At 45.3% G+C, this 23,602-nt stretch overlaps 1 protein-coding gene across 1 annotated transcript in view; it reads right to left on the bottom strand.

Moving 5' to 3' along the window:
• The window catches only part of DPF3 (double PHD fingers 3), a 285,740-nt gene that overhangs the window by 9,305 nt on the left and 252,833 nt on the right, over positions 1-23,602 (bottom strand). The window contains exon 9 of the mRNA XM_055437076.2: positions 2,200-2,312. Coding sequence (XP_055293051.1) covers positions 2,200-2,312 — 113 coding nt within the window. The remainder of the gene's footprint in view (positions 1-2,199; positions 2,313-23,602) is intronic.

Here is a 23,602-nt window from a genome sequence, read left to right as displayed (position 1 = left end):
TGTCTGGGAGGGCTAGACTCCCTTCATAATTTGTTGTTTTTCAGTGTTTCATTGGCTAATCTTGCATTTTTTCCATATGAATTTTAGTATCAACTTGTCTAGTTCCATTAAAAAACATGTCGGTGAATTTATTGGATTTAAATCAAATTTATAAATTAACTTAGGAAGAACTGAAATCTTAACAATTTGAGTCATTCTATCCAAGATCATACCATGTCTTCATTTGTTTAAATCTATTTCTATATCTTTTCAAAAGCATTTAAAATTTTTCTTTATTTAGGTCTTATGTACTTATAACTAAGTTTATTTCTAAATATTTCTCCTTTTTTTGGTATTATAAGTGGAGCTTCTCTACCATAATGTCTTCTAACACAAATAATGTTATTATTTGTGCATATGAGGGCTATTAATTTCTGTATGATAATTTTATATATTGCTACCTTTAATGTTTGAGTTAGCTTTATTATTGATTCTCTAGAGCTTCCTAGATATACTATTATAGTTTATGAAGTATAGAAAAACTTTCTAATTTGTTAACCATTCTTATTGTTATCTCAAGTACTTATTGTACTTATAGTTATCTCTTACCTAGTTGCATTAGCTAGTATCTCTAGAGTAATGAGTAGTAATAACATTAGTGGGCATCCTTACCCAGTTCCTGATCTTAGAAATGCCTCTAGCATTTCTCCATTAAACAAGATAATGGCTTTAGTTCTAAGATATAAAAAATTTATCATGTTAAGAAAGTATCCCACAATTTCTGTTTTCTTGAGTGTTTTGATCATGAATAGGTGTTGAATCCACTCCCTTATTTTGAAAACTGATGAAGGAAAAGAATCAAGTGTTTATCCTGCTTTTTCTAAATAATCTGTAGATTATTATTCTAATAATCTGAGGGTAACCAAATACAAGGCTTGGAAAGTTTCTCTTTATAGAATTACTCCAGCTATTAAACAAAGAAAAAGAAATCATAGATTAAGAATATCACTATTTACAATCCCTGATAAAATAGTCAATGTTTGAAAATCACCAACAGTTGCTACCTTCACCAAAAGAGAGATACCAGGTATTACGTACCTCCTGATAAAAGTATACACCACTGTTTATTAAGTAGTCTTACTATTTTTATATACCAAAGAGGCAGAGAAAAAGAGAGAGAACCTGGATCTGACCAAGCCTCTAGCTCTAAGCACCATCGTACAAGAAATACAAGAGACAGAAGAAAATGTCAAACACCACCATAGGGATGCATTCAGTAAAATAAAATTACAGGAAACTCTATTGAACAAGTAAACTGATTTTTTTAACAAAAAATCAAGGGGGGGAAAAAGAGAGCAAAATGAAGGGAAACCCTATATATGAAAAGAAACTTTAAAGACATACCAACTAACTGGCAATTCATGGGCCTTATTTGAATCCCAATTCAAATAAACCATAATAAAAACATTTAGAAACAGTTTAAGACAACCAAGGCAATAGAAATATTGACTGGATGTTTGATTATATTAAGGAATTATTGATTTCTTAAATCTGTGTTAATATTTTGGTTATTTTTGTTAAAAAGTAAATCCTTATATGTTTTCAACTTGTAAAAAATATATTCACAATCTTTTAAAAAGTAGTCTTTATCTTTTTGAGATATGTATGGAATATTGTCAGGTGAAATGACTTTATGACTAGCATTATAATTTCATGTAAAAGAGGTGGCAACATTTACAATACAAGAGTGGACATGTACTGATCATTGTTGAAGCTTTTGATGGGGTACACAAGTCTCATCATTTTCTCTATCTTTGTATACGTTTGAAATTTTCCATAAAAAAGTGTTTTTTTTTAATTCTGCATGTATTATGCTTAATATTTAGATCAAATGAGATGACACATTCCCGAATGTGGTGTAAAAAGCCAAGCACATCCCAAAAGTAAGCGATGGGCATCATTGTCTACCACTGACCCCTTGAGGGCTGAAGGCCAGCAAGGCAGTCTCTGGCCATTCCCTCCTGCACCTGTTTCTAAAGGCACAAAGAGTAGCCAAGGCCATTGTAGCACAAGGGTCCCAAGGGTCCTCAAGGCAAAAGTCAAGGCGGGGAGGGTCCTGATGGATATTTTCCCCAGGAGTCCAGGGATGAGAACCCCACCTTCCCCTCCACTCTCAAAGGACTCCCTGGATCCGCCGCCATGCGGGAGACCCGCACTCACATCGTTCTCCGAGGTCCCACAGAGGACGCAGGACTTGCACTCTATGCACTGCCACTTGTAGGTCTTCACAGCCTCCGTCATGTTCAGGGTGAACTGCAGGCAGGTGGGGTGACCTGGAGGAAGCAGAAACGGCAGCGTTAAGGCCAGAGGGTCTGACCTCTCACCCCCTCAACACAACATTATGCCTCACTTGGAGGGAGGGTGGGGTAGCATGTGTTGGGAAGCAAACTGGGGGCCTGGATGGGGCCTCTTCGCCACCACCCACAGTTACAGCAGATTAGTGCCCAAAGAGAGGAGTGAGGATTAACCCTTTGCTGGGGAGAGAGGTCATCCAAGTCCTCTTGCCCTAAGAGCCATGTCCCCCCAGAGGTGTAACCAGTTCATGAGGACAGAAAGTGGTGATCAGAGAGAATGCGAAAGGAAATCACACAGCTCAAGGCGACGCTATGAGAGTCAGCAACGTCATCTCCCCAGCATCAGCTGTGGTGGGAGCAACATAAGAGCTATTTGGAGTTGATCCTTCTGACCTGCAAAGTTGTTCATGCTGCTGCAGGGCACAGGGGAAGAGACCAGAGAGAGCGTGTGAGGCTCCCGGGGACAGAGCTCAGGGGCACTGGAAGGCTCTGCACTGCCACCTAAAGTGTCCCTCCGTGCCCACGACCAGGGGACCAGCAGAAGTCCACACCCTGCACAGGAACAGGAGGGAGGCTGGAGAAGTAGAGCATCATTGCAAGGATGTCCAGGTCTGTCCTGAACTCTTCTCTTCATCCCAAATATCACGTTAGCCAAGCATCACATTAGCCAAGCCAATAGCAAGAGCAGGGAGGGACATTAATGTGACCGTAGAGCACCCAGCCCCAGTGGTCCAACACCGGAGGCTTGGCCTGCAGAGCTGGGCTCTACCCTCAGTTACAGCTCACCCAAAAGACAGAGGCCAGCAGCGAGAGAACAACTGTGAGCCACAGAATGTGAAGCCTTTGACCTTCTGTCTGACAGCGATGGGAAACTTGGACGCGGTCCCCAGGTCACTCAGGGCTGTGAATCAGAAGGCAGAGCACTCAGGGTGAAGCCCGTTACTGACACTGTCATAAAAGAATGGACAGTTTTGCCTGTTGCTGGGGGTTCACCCTTCTCCAGAGCTTCCAACTCTGCCAAATCCACCATATCGTGCATTGCTTGGCCTCTTTCACATGAGGGACTGTGAGCTTCCAAAGGAGAAGAGTATAGATGGGCCTCCAGTTAGAGGCAGTTCTACCAACCCAGTGTCCCCCACAGAGAGTCAAGATCCACATGGTACCATCACTCCTTGGCAAAGTCACAACTCAGCAGGAGGCCCCATTTCCTCTTTTCCATATCCTCACAAAGCTGGTTCCATCATGGTCCTTTCTGTCCATTCAGTCAACAAACAGACCCTTCAGATCTGGGGCTCCAGCAACGCACGCAACACCGAGCTACCTCTGAGAGTGAGAGTGGGGACTCGTGTTGAGAGGAGCTGGGGACACTTCACAAACAGCAGGTGGGAGCATTGAGGAGAGGAGGAGCCTAAAAGCTTTTCTAGGACTTCTCAGAGGCCATCCAAGGTAGAAAACCCCATGGCTCCGAACAGATAACTTTCTCAAAGCGACACCATACCAGTGACCCAGGGGAGAAAGAAACCTTACATTAAAAGCTTGGATGAACATCCAGCTGATATTCCTGATGGCATCTCAAATATCTAAGGACACTGACCAGGGTTGTTCCCTATCCCACTCTCTCACACAGAGTACTGGCATGGGACTAGGAGAGAATATACCAGCTTGAGATTCTGAGTGGTCTGCACCATAGATGCCCATGTTCTTAGACAGGACACCCAGGAAGTTTGATGATTAATTCATGGAGCAGACACCTAGATTAGCAGGTTGTCATTGCCCAGTTCCACAGCCTCAGTGTACACCCAGCCACACCCAGCCAGCTTATAGTAACTGTTCATGAACAAGGAGTTATTGGACATCTACTAGAGCAGTCGTGGTCCCAGACAGAAAAGATACACTGGTGAGCAAGACCACACACACCCCTACCTCCAGATCCCTCTAGTCTGGTCAGAGAGAACTCAAATTAATAAACTACACACATACCTATTTACCTACACCTGTGTGATAAATGCCACGAAGGAAAATCATAACTGGCAATGAAAAATCACAGGAGGATCGTATCTAGTCTGAGATGTCAAGGAAACCTGCTCTGAGAAAGATCTTGGAGTTGACACCTGGCAATTGAGGAGGTTAGCGGGATGGGCGAGGGAGAGGATTCCATGTGTGGAGGATGGTGCGTGGAGGGGAGGGCACTGAGCAGTGGAGGAACTGGGCAACGTCAAAGGAAGGGGAAAGCCGGTAGGCAGAGGCTCGCAAGCAAAGCAGGCAGGGAGGTGGGTGCAAAGAACCCAGAGAGAAGCTAGAGTCAGACTACCCAGGCACGTTATGCCCCTCATTAAGGATTTGGGGCTTTAAGATCATTAAAGCCTTTTGGGCAAGGCAGTGACTAGATTACTCTGTGCATTTTTCTAATATTATTAGATTTTTCATTTTTTAAAATTTTATTGGAGTATTGTTTTCAGTGTTGTGTTAATTTCTGCTGTACAGTAAAGTGAATCAGCTATATGCTTACATATATCCCCTCTTTTTTGGATTTAAAAGAGCATCCCTTCAGCAAGAGGGAAACTTTGGATGGTGAAGCAATTCCGAACCTTGATTGCAGTGGTAGTTATGTATGTGATAAGATTGCATAGAACAATACACACACATGCATACACACATGTGTGTGAATATAAAACCAATAACACAGATAAGGAGGTCTGTGAGTGCATGGCTGTCATCGCCTGGTTTATAGTGTACTGTGGAACATAGTGTACTATGGCTCACAGTGTGCCTGGCTCACAGTGTACGTGATTCATAGTGTACTCACATGCCTATAGAAGTTCTATGGGTATGTAAGATTTACCATTGGGGGAAACTGAGTGAAGGGTGCATGGGACCTCTCAGTAATATGTTTTATAACTCTCCATGTAGTTATAATTATTTCAAAGTAAAAAGTTGAAAAGATCTTTTTAAATAAGGAAAACACACAAAAAATTGTCATCAGAAATGTGGGAAGGAAAGGGAGGGAGGGAGGGAGGGAGGGAGAAAGGAAAGAGCTGCTGTCAAAGGAAAGAATTGGAGGTGGAGGCAAAGGGAATATAAAGATGTAAGCAGTGTTGCCAGAAAACTAGTTTGAAGACAGATGCTGCTGGCAGGAGAAAGGGAAGCATGATGGAGGTGAAGATTTGAGAAGTATTAAAGAAATCATTGGCAGGACCTGACCATGATATGAAGTTTCAGAGTGTGGGAAAGAGAGGTGATGAGAAGTAGTCTCAAGATTCCGACCTAAGAAAGGAGGTGGGCTGCAGTGAAACTTACACAGATGAGGGAGACTATGGAAAGCACAGAGGGACCAGACGGAGGAGAGAAGCACTCTGTCTTGAGCAGGTTGAACTTGGGAAGTCTGTGAGATTTGGGGTGGAAACGTCAAGTGGATGAGGTCAAATATAGGGGTTTAGAGCTCAAAAGAGAAGTAGACTAGACATACAAATTTAGGAGCTTTTGCTAAATGGGTGTGTTAATCGCTGAGTTGTGTCCAACCCTTTGCGATCCCATGGACTATAACCCACCAGGCTCCTCTGTCTACGGGATTCTGTAGGCAAGAATTCTGGAGTGCCCTTCTCCAGGGGATCTTCCCAACTCAGGGATCAAACCTAGGTCCCCTGCATTGCAGGCAGATTCTTTATCATCTGAGCCACCAGGGAAGTTTTGCTAAATAGGCGGTCATTGAAACCATGAGAATTAATGAAATTATCCAAGAAAAGAGAAAAGAAGAGGAAAGAAGAGAGAAAAAGATCCAGGACTGAGCTTTAAAGAACGGTTTGAAGACCAAAAGAAAGAACCAACAGAGGAAATTGGAAGGATGGCCAGAGACAGGTAAGACCAGAGAGTATGGGTCACAGTGGTCCAGAGGAGGAGAGGGTGGTCGGTCGGCTGTGTTGACTGCCAAGGTTCGTGGGTTTTTCGTTGTTCAGTAAGGACCCTGAGTGAGGACATGTTGCCAGAACACAGCAGAAGCTGAGCTACTAATAATAACACCCTGAGCAGTGCCACCTTCGCTGGGAAGGAAGGTCAGCACATTCCAGAGCATGACCTGGAGCCCCACAGCCTTCTGGATGCCCCCAAGGCTGGGCGGTGGGGTGGGGGGTGCAAGCTTCAGGCAGCTGACCCCACTCCACAAGTATCTGCTGCTGCTGCTGCTAAGTCACTTCAGTCGTGTCCAACTCTGTGAGACCCCATAGACGGCAGCCCACCAGGCTCCCCCGTCCCTGGGATTCTCCAGGCAAGAACACTGGAGTGGGTTGCCACTTCCTTCTCCAATGCATGAAAGTGAAGTCATTCAGTTGTGTCCGACTCTTAGTGACCCCATGGACTGCAGCCTACCAGGCTCCTCCGTTCATGGGATTTTCCAGGCAAGAGTACTGGAGTGGGGTGCCATTGCCTTCACCACAAGTATCTGCTGAATGCCAACTCTGTTCAAGACCTCTGCAACCACTGTGCTGAGCTCTGAAGACATTTTCTAGAAGAGCTTTGGACCAGTTAACAGTAACAAGTAGGCTTGAGAAACAAACTCCTGTTGGAAGTCCACCCTCGTCCCCCCCAAAAAAAAATCCCTTGGGCTTTCTCTGTGTTCCTGTCTTGAGACAGTCACTAGCCTCCTCGCAAAGACTTTAAACCCAAAGAAAGGGAACGAAGCTCACACAGCCTCCATCCTGGATAAAATGTGAGGCTCCGAGTCTGCTGGTCTACAGTCCATGGGGTTGCAAAGATTTGGATACAACTGAGCGACTAGCACTTTTTCACTTTCAGAGTCACTTCAGCTCTGCCTGCAGAGCTTCTTCACTCAAAACTCAGACTCGAGTGGGAGAGGAAAGGCAATGATGCAACTTCTCAGCCCGGGAGGGTGAGACACAAAGAGGTAAGTCACCCAAGCTGCCGTGAGCAGGAGCAAATGCTACACTCAGAACTAGGCTCTGCTTTCTGTGCCACCAGAACAGTTGCCTGTCTTTGCCTGTCTCTACAAACTGGAGAAGGCATCTCCTTGATAACACTACAAGGATAAGGCTTCTTATCTACCATGGAAATGACTGGAATAATTGCACACTGTTGGACAAAACAGAAAGTTTCGAGGAAAACTACCAGAAGCCCATACCTAAGTTTGACTACTAGAATTCCTTATTTAGATCAGGACAAATTTCTAAAATCTTTAGAAGTAAGTGGGTAATAGTCTTTCAAATTCAGAGTGATAGTCATTCAGTCATGTCTGACTCTTTGTGACCCCAAGGACTATGAAATTCTCCAGGCCAGAATACTGGAGAGGGTAACCTTTCCCTTCTCCAGGGTATCTTCCCAATCCAGGGATCGAACCCGGGTCTCCCACATTGCAGGCGGATTCTTTACCCGCTGAGCCACCAGGGAAGCCCTTCCAATTCAAAGGTGGCACAAAATAGAGACACACTGGCAATAAAGCAATTTATGGTCACTCACTACTTAAGGATTTCTGTCCTTATCTCTTTTGTAAAGTTAACAATCATTCTTTAATGTGCTTGCTTGGAAATCTGAATTTTCCGTATTTCCATTTTTCTTAAAGCAAGGAATACCTTCATTGCTGTTTAAATATCCCAGTGGAGTGAAATCGCAAAGAGTCAGACATGACTGAACATGCATGCACGTCCTAGTGGAGTGAAGGGGTAACATCCCTTCCCAGGTCGCCTGGGTGAGATGATTCAACAGGACATTTATAAGATTCCAATTACCAAAATGGATTTAGAAAGTGGGGTGGTATGCATGAATCATCTTAGCCAGATCATTAAAAACAAGGCCCTTCCTAAGTGTTCCTCCAAACTGGTTCTATCAGGAGGGTTCAATAAATCTGCCCACTTTTTTAATTGGTCCAGTGGTGAACTTCGCGTAAAGAGACATTCTAAATCCAGCCCTGTGCTGTGCAAGTCATTTCAGTCATGTCCAACTCTTTGCGACTCCATGGACTGTAGCTGGTCAGGCTCCTCTGTCCATGGGATTCTCCAGGCAAGAATACTCAAGTGGGTTGCCATGCCCTCCTCTAGGGGATCTTCCTGACCCAAGGATCAAACCTGCATTTCTTATATCTCCCGCATTGGCAGGTGGCTTCTTTACCACTGGTGCCACCTGGGAAACCCTACCACCTTCCAAAACAGACCTCAATCTTCCCTATAAGCTGAAACAGAAGATGTAACCCCTGACCACCATGTCCAGAGGCCTAGCTTCTGGACAGGGGTTTCAGACAACAGAGATTTGGCTTCAGGGTGCTATTTTAGCAGCTGGGTAGAAAACGGAAACCGGTGGGGTGTGAGAAGCTTCTCAGAAAGAAGACTGTTCATGAGGTTGGTACGTATGAAATTACAGTCTCCCCAACTCAGGGGAAAAAAGAAAGTAGGAGAGACGGTCACACAGAGTGAAGTAAGTCAGAAAGAGAGAAACAAATATCGTATACTAACGCTACATGTGGGATCTAAGAAAAAGGTATAGACTATCTTATTTGCCAAACAGAAATAGACACACAAACATAGAGAACGAATTTATGGATACAAAGAGGGAAAGAAGAGGTGGGATGAATTGGGAGATTGGGATTGATTTACATACACTATTGATACTATGTATAAAACAGACAGTTAACGAGAACCAACAGTGTAGCTCAGGGAACTCTTCTCAGTGCTCTGCCATGACCTAAGTGGGAAGGAAATCCAAAAAAGAGGGGATGTATGTATATGTATCAGAGAAAGCGATGACACCCCACTCCAGTACTCTTGCCTGGAAAATCCCGTGGATGGAGGAGCCAGGTAGGCTGCAGTCCATGGGGTCGCGAAGAGTCGGACACGACTGAGTGACTTCACTTTCACTTTTCACTTTCATGCATTGGAGAAGGAAATGGCAACCCACTCCAGTGTTCTTGCCTGGAGAATCCCAGGGATGGGGGAGCCTGTTGGGCTGCCGTCTATGAGGTTGCACAGAGTCGGACACGACTGAAGCGACTCAGCAGCAGCAGCATGTATATGTATAGGTGATTCACTTTGCTGTAGAAACTAATGCAACATTGTAAAGCGACTGCACTCCAATAAAAAGTCATTTTTAAAAAGAGAGAGAGAAGGTAGGCATCTGAAAGCAGGAAATGCCCCCTTGCCCCCTGAAGGACACGTCTCATGTCTTTCCAGAGCCCATGTGCATAGACGCGGAGAATGTTCCAGGGACAGTGAACAGGAGTTGTGGTATTTGAGTGCAAAGGCACACAGACAAATATCCAGGCAAAACCAGTATTAGTTTTATATTCACAGCTGCCTACTTCCACACGTGCTCATACACAGCTACCCACACATATGGATATTTGCAACATTTCAGGGGGAAAACTATCTAAATATACCTTGTTGATTGGGTGCATATTACACTTGTGACTTAGATGCTAACAGAATTTACAGTCAGTGTCACTTTATAGGTACTCAGCACAGTGAGAGAAACACAGTTCATTTTCAACAAACCCTGGGCAAAAAGAAATCTACAAACTACTATGACATGTGTCTCTTACATTATGATCCTTATTAAAAGAGTTTTTTATTTCATTATTGCCAATATTTAATTTGGACTAGGCTAAGCCACATCACTGATTAAATTAGAGCTCCAGGAAAAAAAAAAAATTATCTCGCTAGGTATTTGCTGAAAACATAAATAAAACAGATACAAATAACTGTGGAAGTAGCATGGTCTATTATTTACTCATTGTGAAATTATAAACATCCAATTATATTTTATTACCTTATTTATCAATGTTGAACTCTTAAAAACTAATTTCTCAGGAAAGGAAAAACTAAATATCCCTGGTTCTCAGGCAAGCAACTGCAAAATTCAAATTTGTGCTCCTCTGTCTCATGCCTGGTTTATAGAAATCATATTATGTAAAATATGTAGGATCAATTCCAACCTGAAATAGCACCAAAAACAAGTCTCCATAAGCATTCATTAGAAAACACTTTGGCTCAAATTTCTAGCAGTTCTCTATATTCATACACACATACAAGTTCTAATATTTACATATTGCAAAAATACATAAGAAGCTTCAGCTATAAAGAATTCATGCACAGTGCAATCAAATCTGAATCATCCATGCTAAAGAGTAATCTGAGGAGAAAAAAATATTACTAGCTCACCTGGGGAAACCACCTCACTCCGTCGGACCCGTTCATTTCCCCTCGTTCTCTCTCTCCTTCCCCATCTTTCTGTCTCTATCTCTCCTTCTCTTTCAATCCCCCTCCACTTTGAGACCCAGTTTGTCAAGAGAAGGGAATGAGGCTCTGAGTCTTTATCCTTAGTCTGTAAAGGGGGATGGAGACCAATTCTGAGCAGTCAAGAGTTCCAACTTTGTGCACCTGCATTGTGACAAGCTTTTACTCAGGCACTGCTTCCCCATATAGATGACTTCTCCAGCCCTTCTTTGCAAGCCTTCTGCAATGGTCTCCGGCTCACCTCTCATCTGCCCCAGATATTACTTCTAACACTAGGACATCTACAAATCGATGAGCACAATAGCATTCCAGGGACATCTGCATGGCTCCCTTTTGCGCATCATTTTGATGTCCTTCAACAAGGATGAAGAGAAGAAAGAGAGTAGAAAGGGTAAGACCAAAGTAACAAAAGCACAGTCAAAATAAATGATGGTGTATGCCATAACTACCTTTTGCTGGGCTGAAACCATCAGCAAGTTCAACCCGCCTTAGAGCGCTGCTTATCCTCTCTCAAAGCTGTCAAACTCAAGGCACACAGGTGCCACACAGGAGGCAAACCACAGGGATTGTAACTTCAATCATTGTCATCAATCATCATAGAAAACACATTCATGCAAGAACATTGGAAAGTGAAAGTGAAGCTGCTCAGTCGTGTCCGACTCTTTGCGACCCCATGGACTATAAGCCTACGAGGCTCCTCTGTCCGTGGAATTTTCCAGGCAAAAGTACTGGAGTGGGTTGCCATTTATTAGGAGCACTTTTAATGGGCTAAACCACTAAGGGCTTCATGGTGCCATTCTTAAATGCCCTAGAAATTCCCCCAAGTTTTCATGGTCAAGTGTGGTCTAAGAAGTCTCATCTACAAACCTGCAGCTGATCTTTGTAAAGCAAAATCAGGGGGTGGGTCAGCCTTGATCTGGTTTTATATAACTTACCTGACTGGCCCATGTTGGGACCAAGGCACCAGAAAGATGTCAAGAACCACAGTAATGATCCCGGTGCCTCTAATTAGTCACTGCAACTGAGGACCAAGGATAATTTATTCATTTGCTCATTCCCTCAACAGTATTTGTTGACTAAATAATTGTGGCAGGCACTCTTCTAGGTACTGGGGATACAGCAGTGGGAAAATCAAAACCTGCCCTTATGGAGCAAGTACCACAGTTTGAGATATGATGCAGCGTCTGAGTCCCTGAGACAAGTCACTTTGCCTCTAACACATTAGTTTTCCAACTTATTAATGAAAGGATAGGACTCTACTATCCAAGAAGCTGTGACTCTGCCTATGCCACTCATCAACACTATTTTTAGAGATATTCTTGATCCAAATTTTGTCCATCTGGTTGGACAAAGCAAGCCTTCTAAAGTTTGCCAACTGATACTCAGAGTGAAAGAAACTAAGAAGGAAATCTAAGTAATCAGTTCTGCTGGAATTTCTGGCAACTCTTCCACTGAAATAGCCCACCCCTAGACCAATACCATGACAAAAAGCACAAGAAATCTAGACACTGAAAGTGTTCAACTTTTCATTAATTATACCACCCAACTGATGCAATAAATTTGGCCTGTATAAATGGACTGACGGTGAAATCTGCAGACAGCAGAGGCCTTGGACAAGGTTTCGCCCATGAGCAATACTAGATCCGGGTTGAGCTGGCTGTGTAGTGGTGGGCAGATATTTCCAGGCAGGGAATGGAAGAAAAGAGTCACCAAATGAGCAACTCAGGTTGCCTCTCCTTCTAAATCTTTAGCTGGAAGTGTGGATTGTAGGCAATTATCTGCCAAAGTGATGCTTGTCCCACAGCAGTGCATGGAGGCCAGCCTGAATCATCCTCCCGAACACAACATCAGTTTCCGCTGTGAGTCTCTGACATTAGCTGTGCAGTTCAGACCTCTCTGGACGTCATGAGCATCCAGCCACGGGCCCTGGCTAAAGACTCTGGATTTTCTTTGGAAAAATAAACCTGAAGAAGAAATTGTTGTATAGTGTTGAGATCCTGTAATCTGTCCTGGAGGATTTTATGGCATCATTGATGGTAGTGGCAGAAAACAGCAGTGATGAAGCAACACTTGATTGTCTACAGTCCTCCAACTATTGATCTTCCATGAATCAGAAGATGGATTCACGTGTGGTCTAAGTTCCTGAGTTATCTAAGGAACTTTGAGATGGTACTCCACTTTTTTCTTTCAAAAATATTTTATATCTGTACCAAGTCAAAATAAAAATGATGCTTTCTTGCTTTTCTGACCTTTTCTACATGAGACTGGGAAGCAATCATAGACATGCCTAGAAATAGAAGACTTAGAGTGTGTCCATGACACTTAAACACTTAGTCTTACATTTTGTTTTTTGAACTATTTTCAATCTAATTTTGAGGGTTCTTCTGATTTAGCAATTCACTTCATTGTGATGAGGTTTGTACACAAAAATAGTTCTACTGAATTTGACCAAATTCACTGAGTACTTACACCTTCCAGGAACTGTACTAGGTGCTGAAGTTTCAAAAATGAATGAGGCATGAAGCCTGCCTTGAGGAGCTCGGGTTAGGGAGGTGTGACAGGCAGCCTCTGAGATCTCGCGCTCCTGCTCTTCATAAGCATATGTGATTCTCTCTCCTTGAGGGTGGGCTGGACTTACTGATTCCCCTCTAGCGAGTATAATACGACCAAAGTGATAGGATGTCGCTCCTAACAGCAGGTTTCATCTTTGACACTCTGTCTTGCGTCTTCTCAGTGATCTGCTCTTAGGGAAGTCAGCTGCTGTGAGACGTCCTTGAAGAGGTTTCGGTCCAATAACCTAGGAGGAAATGAGTCCTGCCAAAAACCATGTGAGTGAGCTTAGAATTGGATCCTCTCCCAGTTTAGCCTTCAGACGAGACCATATCCCTGGATGACAATTGGACTGTAGCTTCACAAGAGACCTTGATCCAAAGGCACTCACCTTAAACCACACCTAGATTTCTAACCCAGACTAACTATGAGATAATAAATATTTGTTTTCAGCTGTTATGTTTCAGAGTAATTTGTTATACAGCATCAGATAACTATTATAAGATACATATATGTATAAAACTTGCAATATATATAATTTTATTATATATATATATAAATGGCTATGTGATATGCTGTGCTAAGTCATTTTAGTTGTGTCCAACTCTTTGCAACCCTATGGACTATAGCCTGCCAGGCTCCTCTGTCCATGGAATTCTCTAGGTAAGTATACTAGAGTGTGTTGCCATGCCCTCCTCCAGGGGATCTTCCCGATCCAGGGATCAAATTTGCATCTCTTATGTCTCCTGCAATGGCCGGCAGGGTCTTTATTGCTAGTGCCACCTGGGAAGCCCATTAACGACTATAATACAATTCAACAAGTACTATAATAGGGGAAGGAAAAAAGTGGTTAGAGACGGAGTAGCAGTAAATAATGGGGAGTTTGGGGAATATCACTGAAAGAAGGTAGCATTTAAGCTGGGCCTTGAAGGATGAATAGGAGCTTACTAAGAAAAAAAAAAAATAAAGAGAATTACAGGGAGAGGAAATTGCAAGAAATTTAAAGTGCACGGTTCATCCAGGCAAAACAGAGTAGCTCAAGAGGAGCAGGAGAAAAGGGAAATGGCAAGAGATGATGCTAGAGAGGTAAGAGGAAGGATTGTATAGGGCCCCTTATACAGATATACAGATCTGAATGTGACCCTGTAAGCGCTGAGAAGTCCTCAGGGTTTTTTAAGCAGGGACCTGATTTGCTTGTACCCATACTTTGGAGAAGCCACGGGCTTCCCAGGTGGCATTAGTGGTAAAGAACAAGCCTGCAGGAAACATAAGAGACATGGGTTCAATAGCTGGGTTGGGAAGATTCCCCTGGAGAAGGAAATGGCAACCTAGTCTGGTATTCTCGCCTGGAGCATCCCATGGACTGAAGCTGCTTTAGAGAGATGATTCTGGTGGTGGGACAGAGGGTAGATATAGGGGAGACAGCTCCAGTTACAATATCCATTTATTCAAAAGGTTTTTACTGAACACTTCCAATGTGCCAGGCACTATGAGAGGTGCCAAGCAGTGAGTAACACAAACAAAAGCTCCAACTCCTCTGCAGCTTATGTTCTGATGGGGGCACTAGCCAGGACCAGCCTAGAAACAGTGGTGATAAATGTAGGAAACATTTGAGAGGTAGGATTAGTCAATGGGATGTGACACCTGCCTAGACATGGGTGTGAGGAAAAGGGAGAAGTAAAAAGTGACACTAGATTCTTAGGTTGGGACACAAAGTAAATGATAACCCTGTTAGCTGAGAAGGAGACAGCAGGCTTGCAGAGAGTAACAATAGATTCAATGTTGACATATTGCATTTGTTGTAATGAGATATTCAGTGGAGTTGTCCATTGGTAGGTGAGAAAATACAGGGCTATACTCAGGAGAGAGGACCAGGCTGGAGATATAGATTAAGGAATCATCAGACGTGGATGGTAGACAAAGCCTCGGCACTTAGTAAGATACTCAGGGAGAGACTGTGCTGTGCTCAGTCGCTTAGTCAGGTCCAACTCTGTGATCCCATGGACTATAGTCCACCAGGCTCCTCTGTCCATGGGGATTCTCCAGGCAAGAATACTGGAGTGGGTTGCCATTCCCTCCTCCAGGGGATCTCCTGACCCAGGGATCAAACCAGGGTCTCCTGCATTGCAGGTGGATTCTTTACCATCTGAGCTACCAGGGAAGCCCAAGAATACTGGAGTGGGTAGCCTATCCCTTCTCCAGGGGAATCTCCCGACCCAGGGATCAAACCAGGGTCTCCTGCATTGCAGGAGATTCTTTACCAGCTAAGCTACCAGGGAAGCCCCAGGGAGAGACTACAGAGTGAAAAATAAAAAGTTGGGAATAGTGGAGAGGGTAACCATTGGAACTGAAGGCATGAAAGGACATCAGGAAGAGGACTCAGCGAGAAAGACTGAGACAGCAGAGTCACAAAACGAGGAGAACCTGGAGAGAGACCTTCACGGCATCCAAGGAGGAGGACGGGATGGCCACCGACACCAAGGGAAAGGTTCAGTAAGGAAAGAACTGAGTATTACACTGTGAGTCGGTGCTGAACAGAACTGGGTAAAGTGATCCCCAGGAGCAGCGGACCCTCATCCCTCTCTGGATGACTGGGTGGTTTCAGCATTGCAGAGAGAAGAATTCACCAGTAGATAATCTCACAACATGCTTCTCCTTCCACAGGCTTTGTCCATCAGGCTAAGTTTATAGTGTTTATATGCAAACACCTTATGAAACTGTCTTAGGAGTATTGCCTTTATCTGATGCCATTTGTTGATAGCAGGGGTCATTTTTTGATGTAGATTCCATAGCCAAAGAGAGGCCCTGCCAGAATCACTTTCCATCCGTGCCCTAGGAGATGCATCCAGTCTCTGGAAGCCAGTTCATTCCTCCTGACCTTGGATTGAAGTTCTTCAGTCCCAGGTGTCAGAGCCCCACCTGCAAGGCTGGGGCAGATCCTGGCGGAGGCTTCAGAATCTGGTCAAGTATCCATGCATGTTCTCTAAGAATGGTCAGATCCAGGAGGGCTGTTGGCGCCGCAGGCCGGAGAGTGACTCTGCAAGTCAGACTGAGCAGTGGGGAGGATGGAAATGATCACCAGGCAGTAATGTTTGTGACTATGGTGCTTTTTAAAAATACCCTCGAGTTCTTCGATCCTCCTCTTTTCAAGAGACGAAGACTATTCCCCAATCTCTGAACGTGCGCTGACTTGTTTGAATAGATACAGTAAAAAGGAAGTGACAATATGCAACTTTGGAGGCTAAATATTAAAAAGGCACTCAGGTTTCCATTTTGACCTTTCTCATTCTTTCTCTCTCTCCATCCCTCCCACCCTCCTCCTCCTTCCCTCTGTCCCTCTCTCCCTCTCCCTCCTTGGGAAACAAGTCAGCCACTACGTTATGAACAGCCCTATGGAAAGGTCCACATGACAAGGAATTGAGAGCAGCCTCTGACCATCAGCCAGGAAGGAACTGAGGCCCCCAGTCCAACAGCCTGAGATGAGCTGAGCCCTACCATAATCATGTGAGCGGGCCTGGAGCAACATCTTCAACCCCAGTCCAGCCCGGAGATGACCACAGCCCCACCCAACATCGTGACCACCACCTCCTGAAAGAACGTACCCTTACCACCCAGCTGAGCCACCCCCAGATTCCTGGTCCTCACAAGCTATGACATAATAAATGTTTGTTGTTCTAAGCTACTGCACTGGGGGATTACACAGGTCACAGATAACTAAAGCAGCGACAAAGGAGAAACAGTAAGAGGTCTGCAGGAAGGCTCTAGAAAATCAGGTACTTGACAGGACTCAAACTTAGGCAAGTCCCTGCCACAGAAGGGCCAGTGCTGGCCTGAACCAGGAAGGGCAGAAGTGGGGTCTGGGGTCTTATCTCACTTCTCCTCCATGTAGGGCTGTTACTTTTTAAATGAATCGTCTTCAAAAGAGCCAATACTAAAAATTAAGACAGTTTGTACAACAATGTGAGGGTGACTAAAAAAAGAAGTGAATAGGTGTGAAACCTCACTGTGCAACAGAAGCACGTCTGCAGCTTCCTGGGCCCAGCATGTCTGCTTGGTGTGGGCCAGAGGGGGACTCTCCACCAGAGAGGCTGCCATCTTGGCCTCTGGGCTTGACCTCTAGTCCCATTTCACCCTCAACCTGCTGCACCCTCCTTCCAGCTACCTGAGCCCCTCTCTCACCTCCAACAAGGTCTCCATGTAGGTTCCCTGGAACAAGACCCCCACCCCACCCTCACTCCCCACCATATTAGAAAGTCAGAGACTCCCCGGAAGTTCCACAAACTGATACGAGCAGAACAGCCACCCATAGCCAGTGTGTGGGCTAAAGTAAGCAACGCTTAGATATCTTAATGATAGTTCTCATAACGTTGACAAGTAAACACCTTTTTACTCACTGGTCTCCTTGGATTCCCCACAATGATCATGTGAGGCAGGTAGGACAGATACAAATATGCCTGATTTACAGGTGAGGAAACCGAGGCTCAGAATGGCTCAGGCAGACAGCAAGTCGTGGAGCCAAGACTGGAAGCCATGTCCTCACACGCTTGTCCTTGGACTCTTTCCTTCCCTCCTCTGCCCCGAGCCGTGGTCACCCAACACAGTCAACACAATTGTGGTGGCCCAGCTTGTGCTCACCTCCGTACTTGAAGCTGTTCAATCTGGCAGCACATCCCCCTTTCACTCACAAGAAGTTCCCTAAGGCACTGTCAGCTAGGTCACTGAGTTCCTCTTTGCCTCCTCAGTTGATACTACAGAAAGGTGACTATTTGTTCCTGAAGACCTTTCTGGGCCTCAGTGTTCCATGCTTCATGCGAAATCCCTCAGGAAGCCAGGCTTGCTCACACAAGGCCAGGCAGTGAGTCCTCACCATCTGGCAGTGACTAATCCTGGAAAACCCTGGGGAAGACTTGCTGTGCAGTGAGCCAGTCCAGCCCATGCCAACAGGGCCTGGAGGCTGCGGGAAACTTGTGGACATTATTGGGCTTCAGCACCCAAGAATCTCAACAGAGGTCCCCAGACCTCATTGGCCACAGCTCCTCTGCCAGAGGCTGGGGTGAGGAGGTAGCCTTCCCCTCTCCTCAGCGCACCATCCCACACAGCCTTGCTGGGCCAGTGATCCCACAGGGAGCTACCTGGATGGTCAGCCCATCACCACCTCCCCGGGTGGAGCCTCTGAGAGGAACACACAAAGACGTCTGGCATCCAAAGCCAATTTCACATCAGCCCCAGACACCTCTATTACGCTGTCAGTCAAGAGAGGATAGGAATGCTCTTTACTCACCTTATTTAGAATAACAAAAGAGCAGAAAAGGCCCCCCTTTTGCATTCACCAGAACTGCATCACAGTCAAGACACCTACCGCCCTACCTCCCCACTCCAAAGCCACAACAAGTGTTCACCAGCTCATCATTTTCTCTCTTCACCCCCTATTTCCTCCTTGTCACAAATCTGCTCTCCAAGTTGTGATGGCAGGAGAATGAAAAATGAGGGTGATGGTGGTAAGAACGGGGTTCCCTGAAGCCTCTTGCCCAGGCTCCTTAAAAGACCCTGAGGTCCTTGATATCCTTCAACATCCTCAACAAAAAGGAAACAAAAATTATGCAGAACCAACCCTACTTAACGGAGACACATCCTTAGTTTCCATGGGAGTATGGCAAAACCCGGCACCATCTGTCTGGCCTTGCATTAACTCAGCATTTGCTTCCAACCCCCAACACAAAGGCAGCACCAGCTCTGTACTCATCCTGCATCTTTGGGGGGCACTCAGTCCAACTCATAGATCATTTTCCAGCAGCCAAATTCTCATCTTAAGATTAATCTGACTTTTCCTTACAATCAAACAACTATTTATCCAACAAATTCACAAATGAGAATTGATCTCGCTGTTTATTTAGAAAGCTAGAGGGGTTGGTTTTCCATGGCCTTTATTTTTTTCCTCTGGATAAATTAAGGAGTTGAGCTAGAACAAAAGGAAGCAAATCAATGGCTATTTCCAGTGACCAGCATCTGTCTTCAGATCTAATAGAAATAATGCCCTAAGACACATAGTTTATTCAGTACAAAAATACCCATCAATATTCAGTCAGTCAGTCAGTTCCGTCGCTCAGTCGTGTCCGACTCTTTGCATCCCCATGAATCGCAGCACGCCAGGCCTCCCTGTCCATCACCAACTCCAGGAGTTCATCCAAACTCATGTCCATCAAGTCAGTGACACCATCCAGCCATCTCATCCTCTGTCATCCCCTTCTCCTCCTGCCCCCAATCCCTCCCAGTATCAGGATCTTTTCCAATGAGTCAGCTCTTCGCATGAGGTGGCCAAAGTATTGGAGTTTCAGCTTCAACATCAGCTTCCAATGAACACCCAGGACTGATCTCCTTTAGAATGGACTGGTTGGGTCTCCTTGCAGTCCAAGGGACTCTCAAGAGTCTTCTCCAACACCACAGTTCAAAGGCATCAATTCTTCGGTGCTCAGCTTTCTTCACAGTCCAACTCTCACATCCATACATGACCACTGGAAAAACCATAGCCCTGACTAGACGGACCTTTGTTGGCAAAGTAATGTCTCTGCTTTTTAATATCGATATTAGAGTAATGCAAAAGAAGAGCCCTTCCTGGTACTTTGCAAAGGTAGACAAGAGCCTCGCAAGCATTTGAAGATTCACAAAGTTGTTCTGGTTAGATGACGATCAACACCATTCCACGACCAGGGGAATTAAGGACTGAGTATCTTTAAAATGGCTCCTGGTTCACCTGAGGAATAGGTATGAGGGGATATTCATCACCAGAAATCTGACCTCCCTTCTGAGGGAGCTAAATAGGTGGCACCATTCCATCCCAGGCTGACAGCAGACATCATTAATCAGTGCAACATTCTCTTCACCACACTGACAGCAGACATCATTAATCAACGCAACATTTTCTTCACTCTTCACGCGGAGACCCTGGCTCCTTCTCTAGTCCAGCGTGACTGGTCTGTGAGTTCTCATGCAAGAAGAAACCTAGCTGCTACCTCTGAGCGGGAAGTTATTAAGCTTAATAGGTTAAAAGTCTCATGTGAGAATTAACGATTTGAACCTTCAGGAAGTCACCAGCTATTTAACTCCTGTTTCCCTCTGTGAGTCAGAGACCCTAATCAAAACCACTAAGACCGCAAACCAGATGGTGGCCTTGTTCTGTGGTTGGACTAACAGACAGTACTCCTACCATCGCATACTTCTGTGTGCACAGAAAATCATCGGAAAAACCCTTTCTAAACAGAAAAAGTTTTCAGAGTAGTTCATTTTTTTTTTTCTGCTTCATCAGTTATGAGGTACCAACCCACCCTTTCTTAAATAATTCCAACCTCTCTCATTGCTCACAGTGGGAAGTAAGCTCCTTAGTGTTGCAGGCCTCTTGGCTGCCTGGTCACAGCTGCCCTTTTTAGATTCGTCTTCTTTCCTGACCGCTGACTCGACCACGTCTACACCCTCTGCGACAGTCTCACGGAAAAGTACCTGCTGTCACCCTCCCTCTCCCCATCCCCACCCCAAACCCCCTTCTCTCTGTGCCTTTCACACTTGTGCACACAAAGGTCTCTCTGACCCATCTCTCAGCTCCCATTCACAGCCAAACCTGTCAAGCAAGTGGTCTATACTCTGGTTACATGAATTGTAGTCACATGGACCAGGGCTATGAGAATCACCTGGGGGCTTGCTAGAAACACTCACCCCAGACCTATGAACTTAAATGTTGCATTTTCACAAGATGCTACCAAGATACACTGTCCTAAACTCACTCCCTCCTTTCCTGGGAAACCCCACCCAATCTTCTTTTTCTCTACTCTGACTTCCCTCCCTACCTCTCTATCAACAAGACTCTCACTAAATGAGTGACTCCATCCATTCACATATGAATAAAAGGATCCATGAAATATGACTTCCCCTTGGGCCCACCCTAGGAACTTCTATTCAGCCTTCAAGTCCAGCCCAAATAGTCCACTTCTGGGAAGACATTTCTGCTCTCCAATGCAGACAAGGAAACCAAAGGGCTGAGAGAAGGCTGGGCAAACTGCCCAGTCACACCCAGTGCACCTGCCATGTGCCACCTTTAAGAATGACAGCAGAAAGAATGCTCATGACCTCCCCAGCTCACGACCTCCCCAGAAGCACCCCATGGCTACTGTCAAGGGCAGAACTCCGTGGCTGAGATGGGTATGGCAAGTTGAAAGTTGCTTTGTGGATGAGGCCCCAAGTGGGCTGATCTAAACCAGGTTACCTTGTTCAGGTTCTTAACCACCAGGGCGCCCTCTGCCCAGTCTCTCAATCTCCTTGAAGATCTAGTCTGCTCCCTTTCTTCAACACACATCCCGAGAACCCACCTCTTTCATTCTCCTGTCCTCAGTGGGAGTTTTTCCTTTTTCTTTGGAGATCAAAGACCTCAGAGAGGACATATTCGTTGCAGACCCGCCCGATTCCTCAGGCCACCGCAAGACCATTCCGCTGACCCAGAGTACCCTGGAGCGAGCTTAAACATGCAGACCCTGATGCCAGGTCCTTGGGCTGCACTAGATGACCCTCTGCTTCCTAGATTCTCCTTGAGGCTCCCACACACGGCAAGCTTTGCCATGACGCAGGTGTGCAGGACCACGGGCAAGGTTATCAGCTACTCTGACCTTGAGTCCATCTTGGTCAAATGAAGGCTCCAAAATCTTTCCTGCCCACCTCATCTTTCTATTGTGAGGATCACAGCGATAGGGTATGTGCTCTTGCTTTGCTAAAATGGGAAACATTCTTTCCCAAGGCAAGGTTTTCCCACTCTTTGGCTTTGTCTTGGCACTAACAAATAAACCTCTATTCCCATTCCCAGAAACTCTGCATTTCTCTCAACCTCAGAGCCTACTGTCAACATACTCTTAAGTGTTTCAGGCAGTCCTGTGATTGTTGGATACAAAGGACATCAATTCATACTGGCCAGTGTCCAGACATAAGCTGTCTTCCCGAGAGCAGCTCTGTTTGCCACCAGCCTGGGGGTCTTATGCATAAACAGGAGGCCTTAGCCTTCTCCCAGCAGCCAGAGAAAGACAACACACACTCCGTCTCCAAGGTAAGGCCTTTCAGACCGCAATGCACTTAGAATATCTCCTTTGTGTTAACGAGAACAAACACAAGTGCCCATTCCAGTGTTTGTGGGACTAATCTGACTGGGGTAGAAAAGATGTAAGATATCACTTCCACTGTGTCATCATGAGTCATTGAGGATCTTTGCAGCCTAATTAAACTGGACTTATTGAAAGATGAGTGAATCCAACAGCCCTAGAAAGAGCATTGCTTTTCACCATTCACTATTTTAGTGTTTATTCAATTATTTTTGAGGGATATACCTGAGCTAAAATCAAAAGAGCGCAGCTAGCAATAACCAGCTTGGCTCTAACTTACTGAGGACACCATCAGTTCATGGGTCAAGGGAGCCAACACATTGACTTCACACTTCGTACCACTTACCATCCTCTCAGTCATCGCCTCTCATAAGTCCATGGCCATCGACCCCATATCCATCCCTGAAATCACACCCTTGCATCTACCTGCTCACCCCTTTCTCCCTCTTTCCTACTCACCTAACTCCAGATAAGCCCAACCCTCCACGGGCTCCATGCTGAACCCAGGCACAGAAAATCACACTACTGAGCTAACCAGTCTACCCTGACCACAAAACTCGGTGAACCATTCTCCCACGTTGTTCCAGCTTCTCAAATCTGCCAGACCTCATGGCCCTTCCTCACACTCTTCTTGTTGACTTATACAAAGAAAAAAATACACAAGTGATAAGAATAAAACTCTCTCATCTTCTCCACGCGCTTCCACCCACCGCCTCACCCCTGCGCCCCTATACTAGTCTCCCTCTTGATACCAGGAGCAACTCTCCCAGCTCCTACTTGTGCCTGGAGCCCAACCTCTCACACCTTCCTAGGAACTTTGTTCCTTCTATAATTCCCTCTTGAAATATCAACTTCTTTCTTTCTAGTCAATCGTTCTGCCAGCATACGAATATGCTGGAAGAGCAGGGGAGAGGGGAAACAACAACAACAAAAAAAGAAAGTATAGTCTGTTTGTAGGACAAATAATAAGTTAACCTTAAAAATGCATTCCAATATATATTGCATACATGCCTGCTCAGTCCCTTTAGGCATGTTCAACTCTTTGGGACCCCGTGGACTGTCGCCTGCCAGACTCCTCTCTCCCTGGAATTCTCCAGGCAAGAATACTGGAGTGGGTTGCCGTGCCCTCCTCCAGGGGATCTTCCCAACCCAGGGATTGAACCTGGGTCTCCCGGATTGCAGGCAGATTCTTTACCATCTGAGCCACCAGAGAAGCACCAATATCCATGAGGTGCAGACAAATACTGTTTGACACCACTTATACCAGATACCTAGACTAGTCAAACTCCTAGAGTCAGAAAGTGTGTTAGTAGATGCTGGGGGCCAGAGGGTGGAGGCACTGGGGTGGGGGTGG

Source organism: Moschus berezovskii, chromosome 9 (assembly GCF_049115385.1).
Source record: "Moschus berezovskii isolate FMDL1 chromosome 9, NW_MosBer_1.0, whole genome shotgun sequence".
NCBI classification, from domain to species: Eukaryota; Metazoa; Chordata; class Mammalia; order Artiodactyla; family Moschidae; genus Moschus; species Moschus berezovskii.
This window is presented reverse-complemented; position numbering and strand designations above follow the sequence as displayed.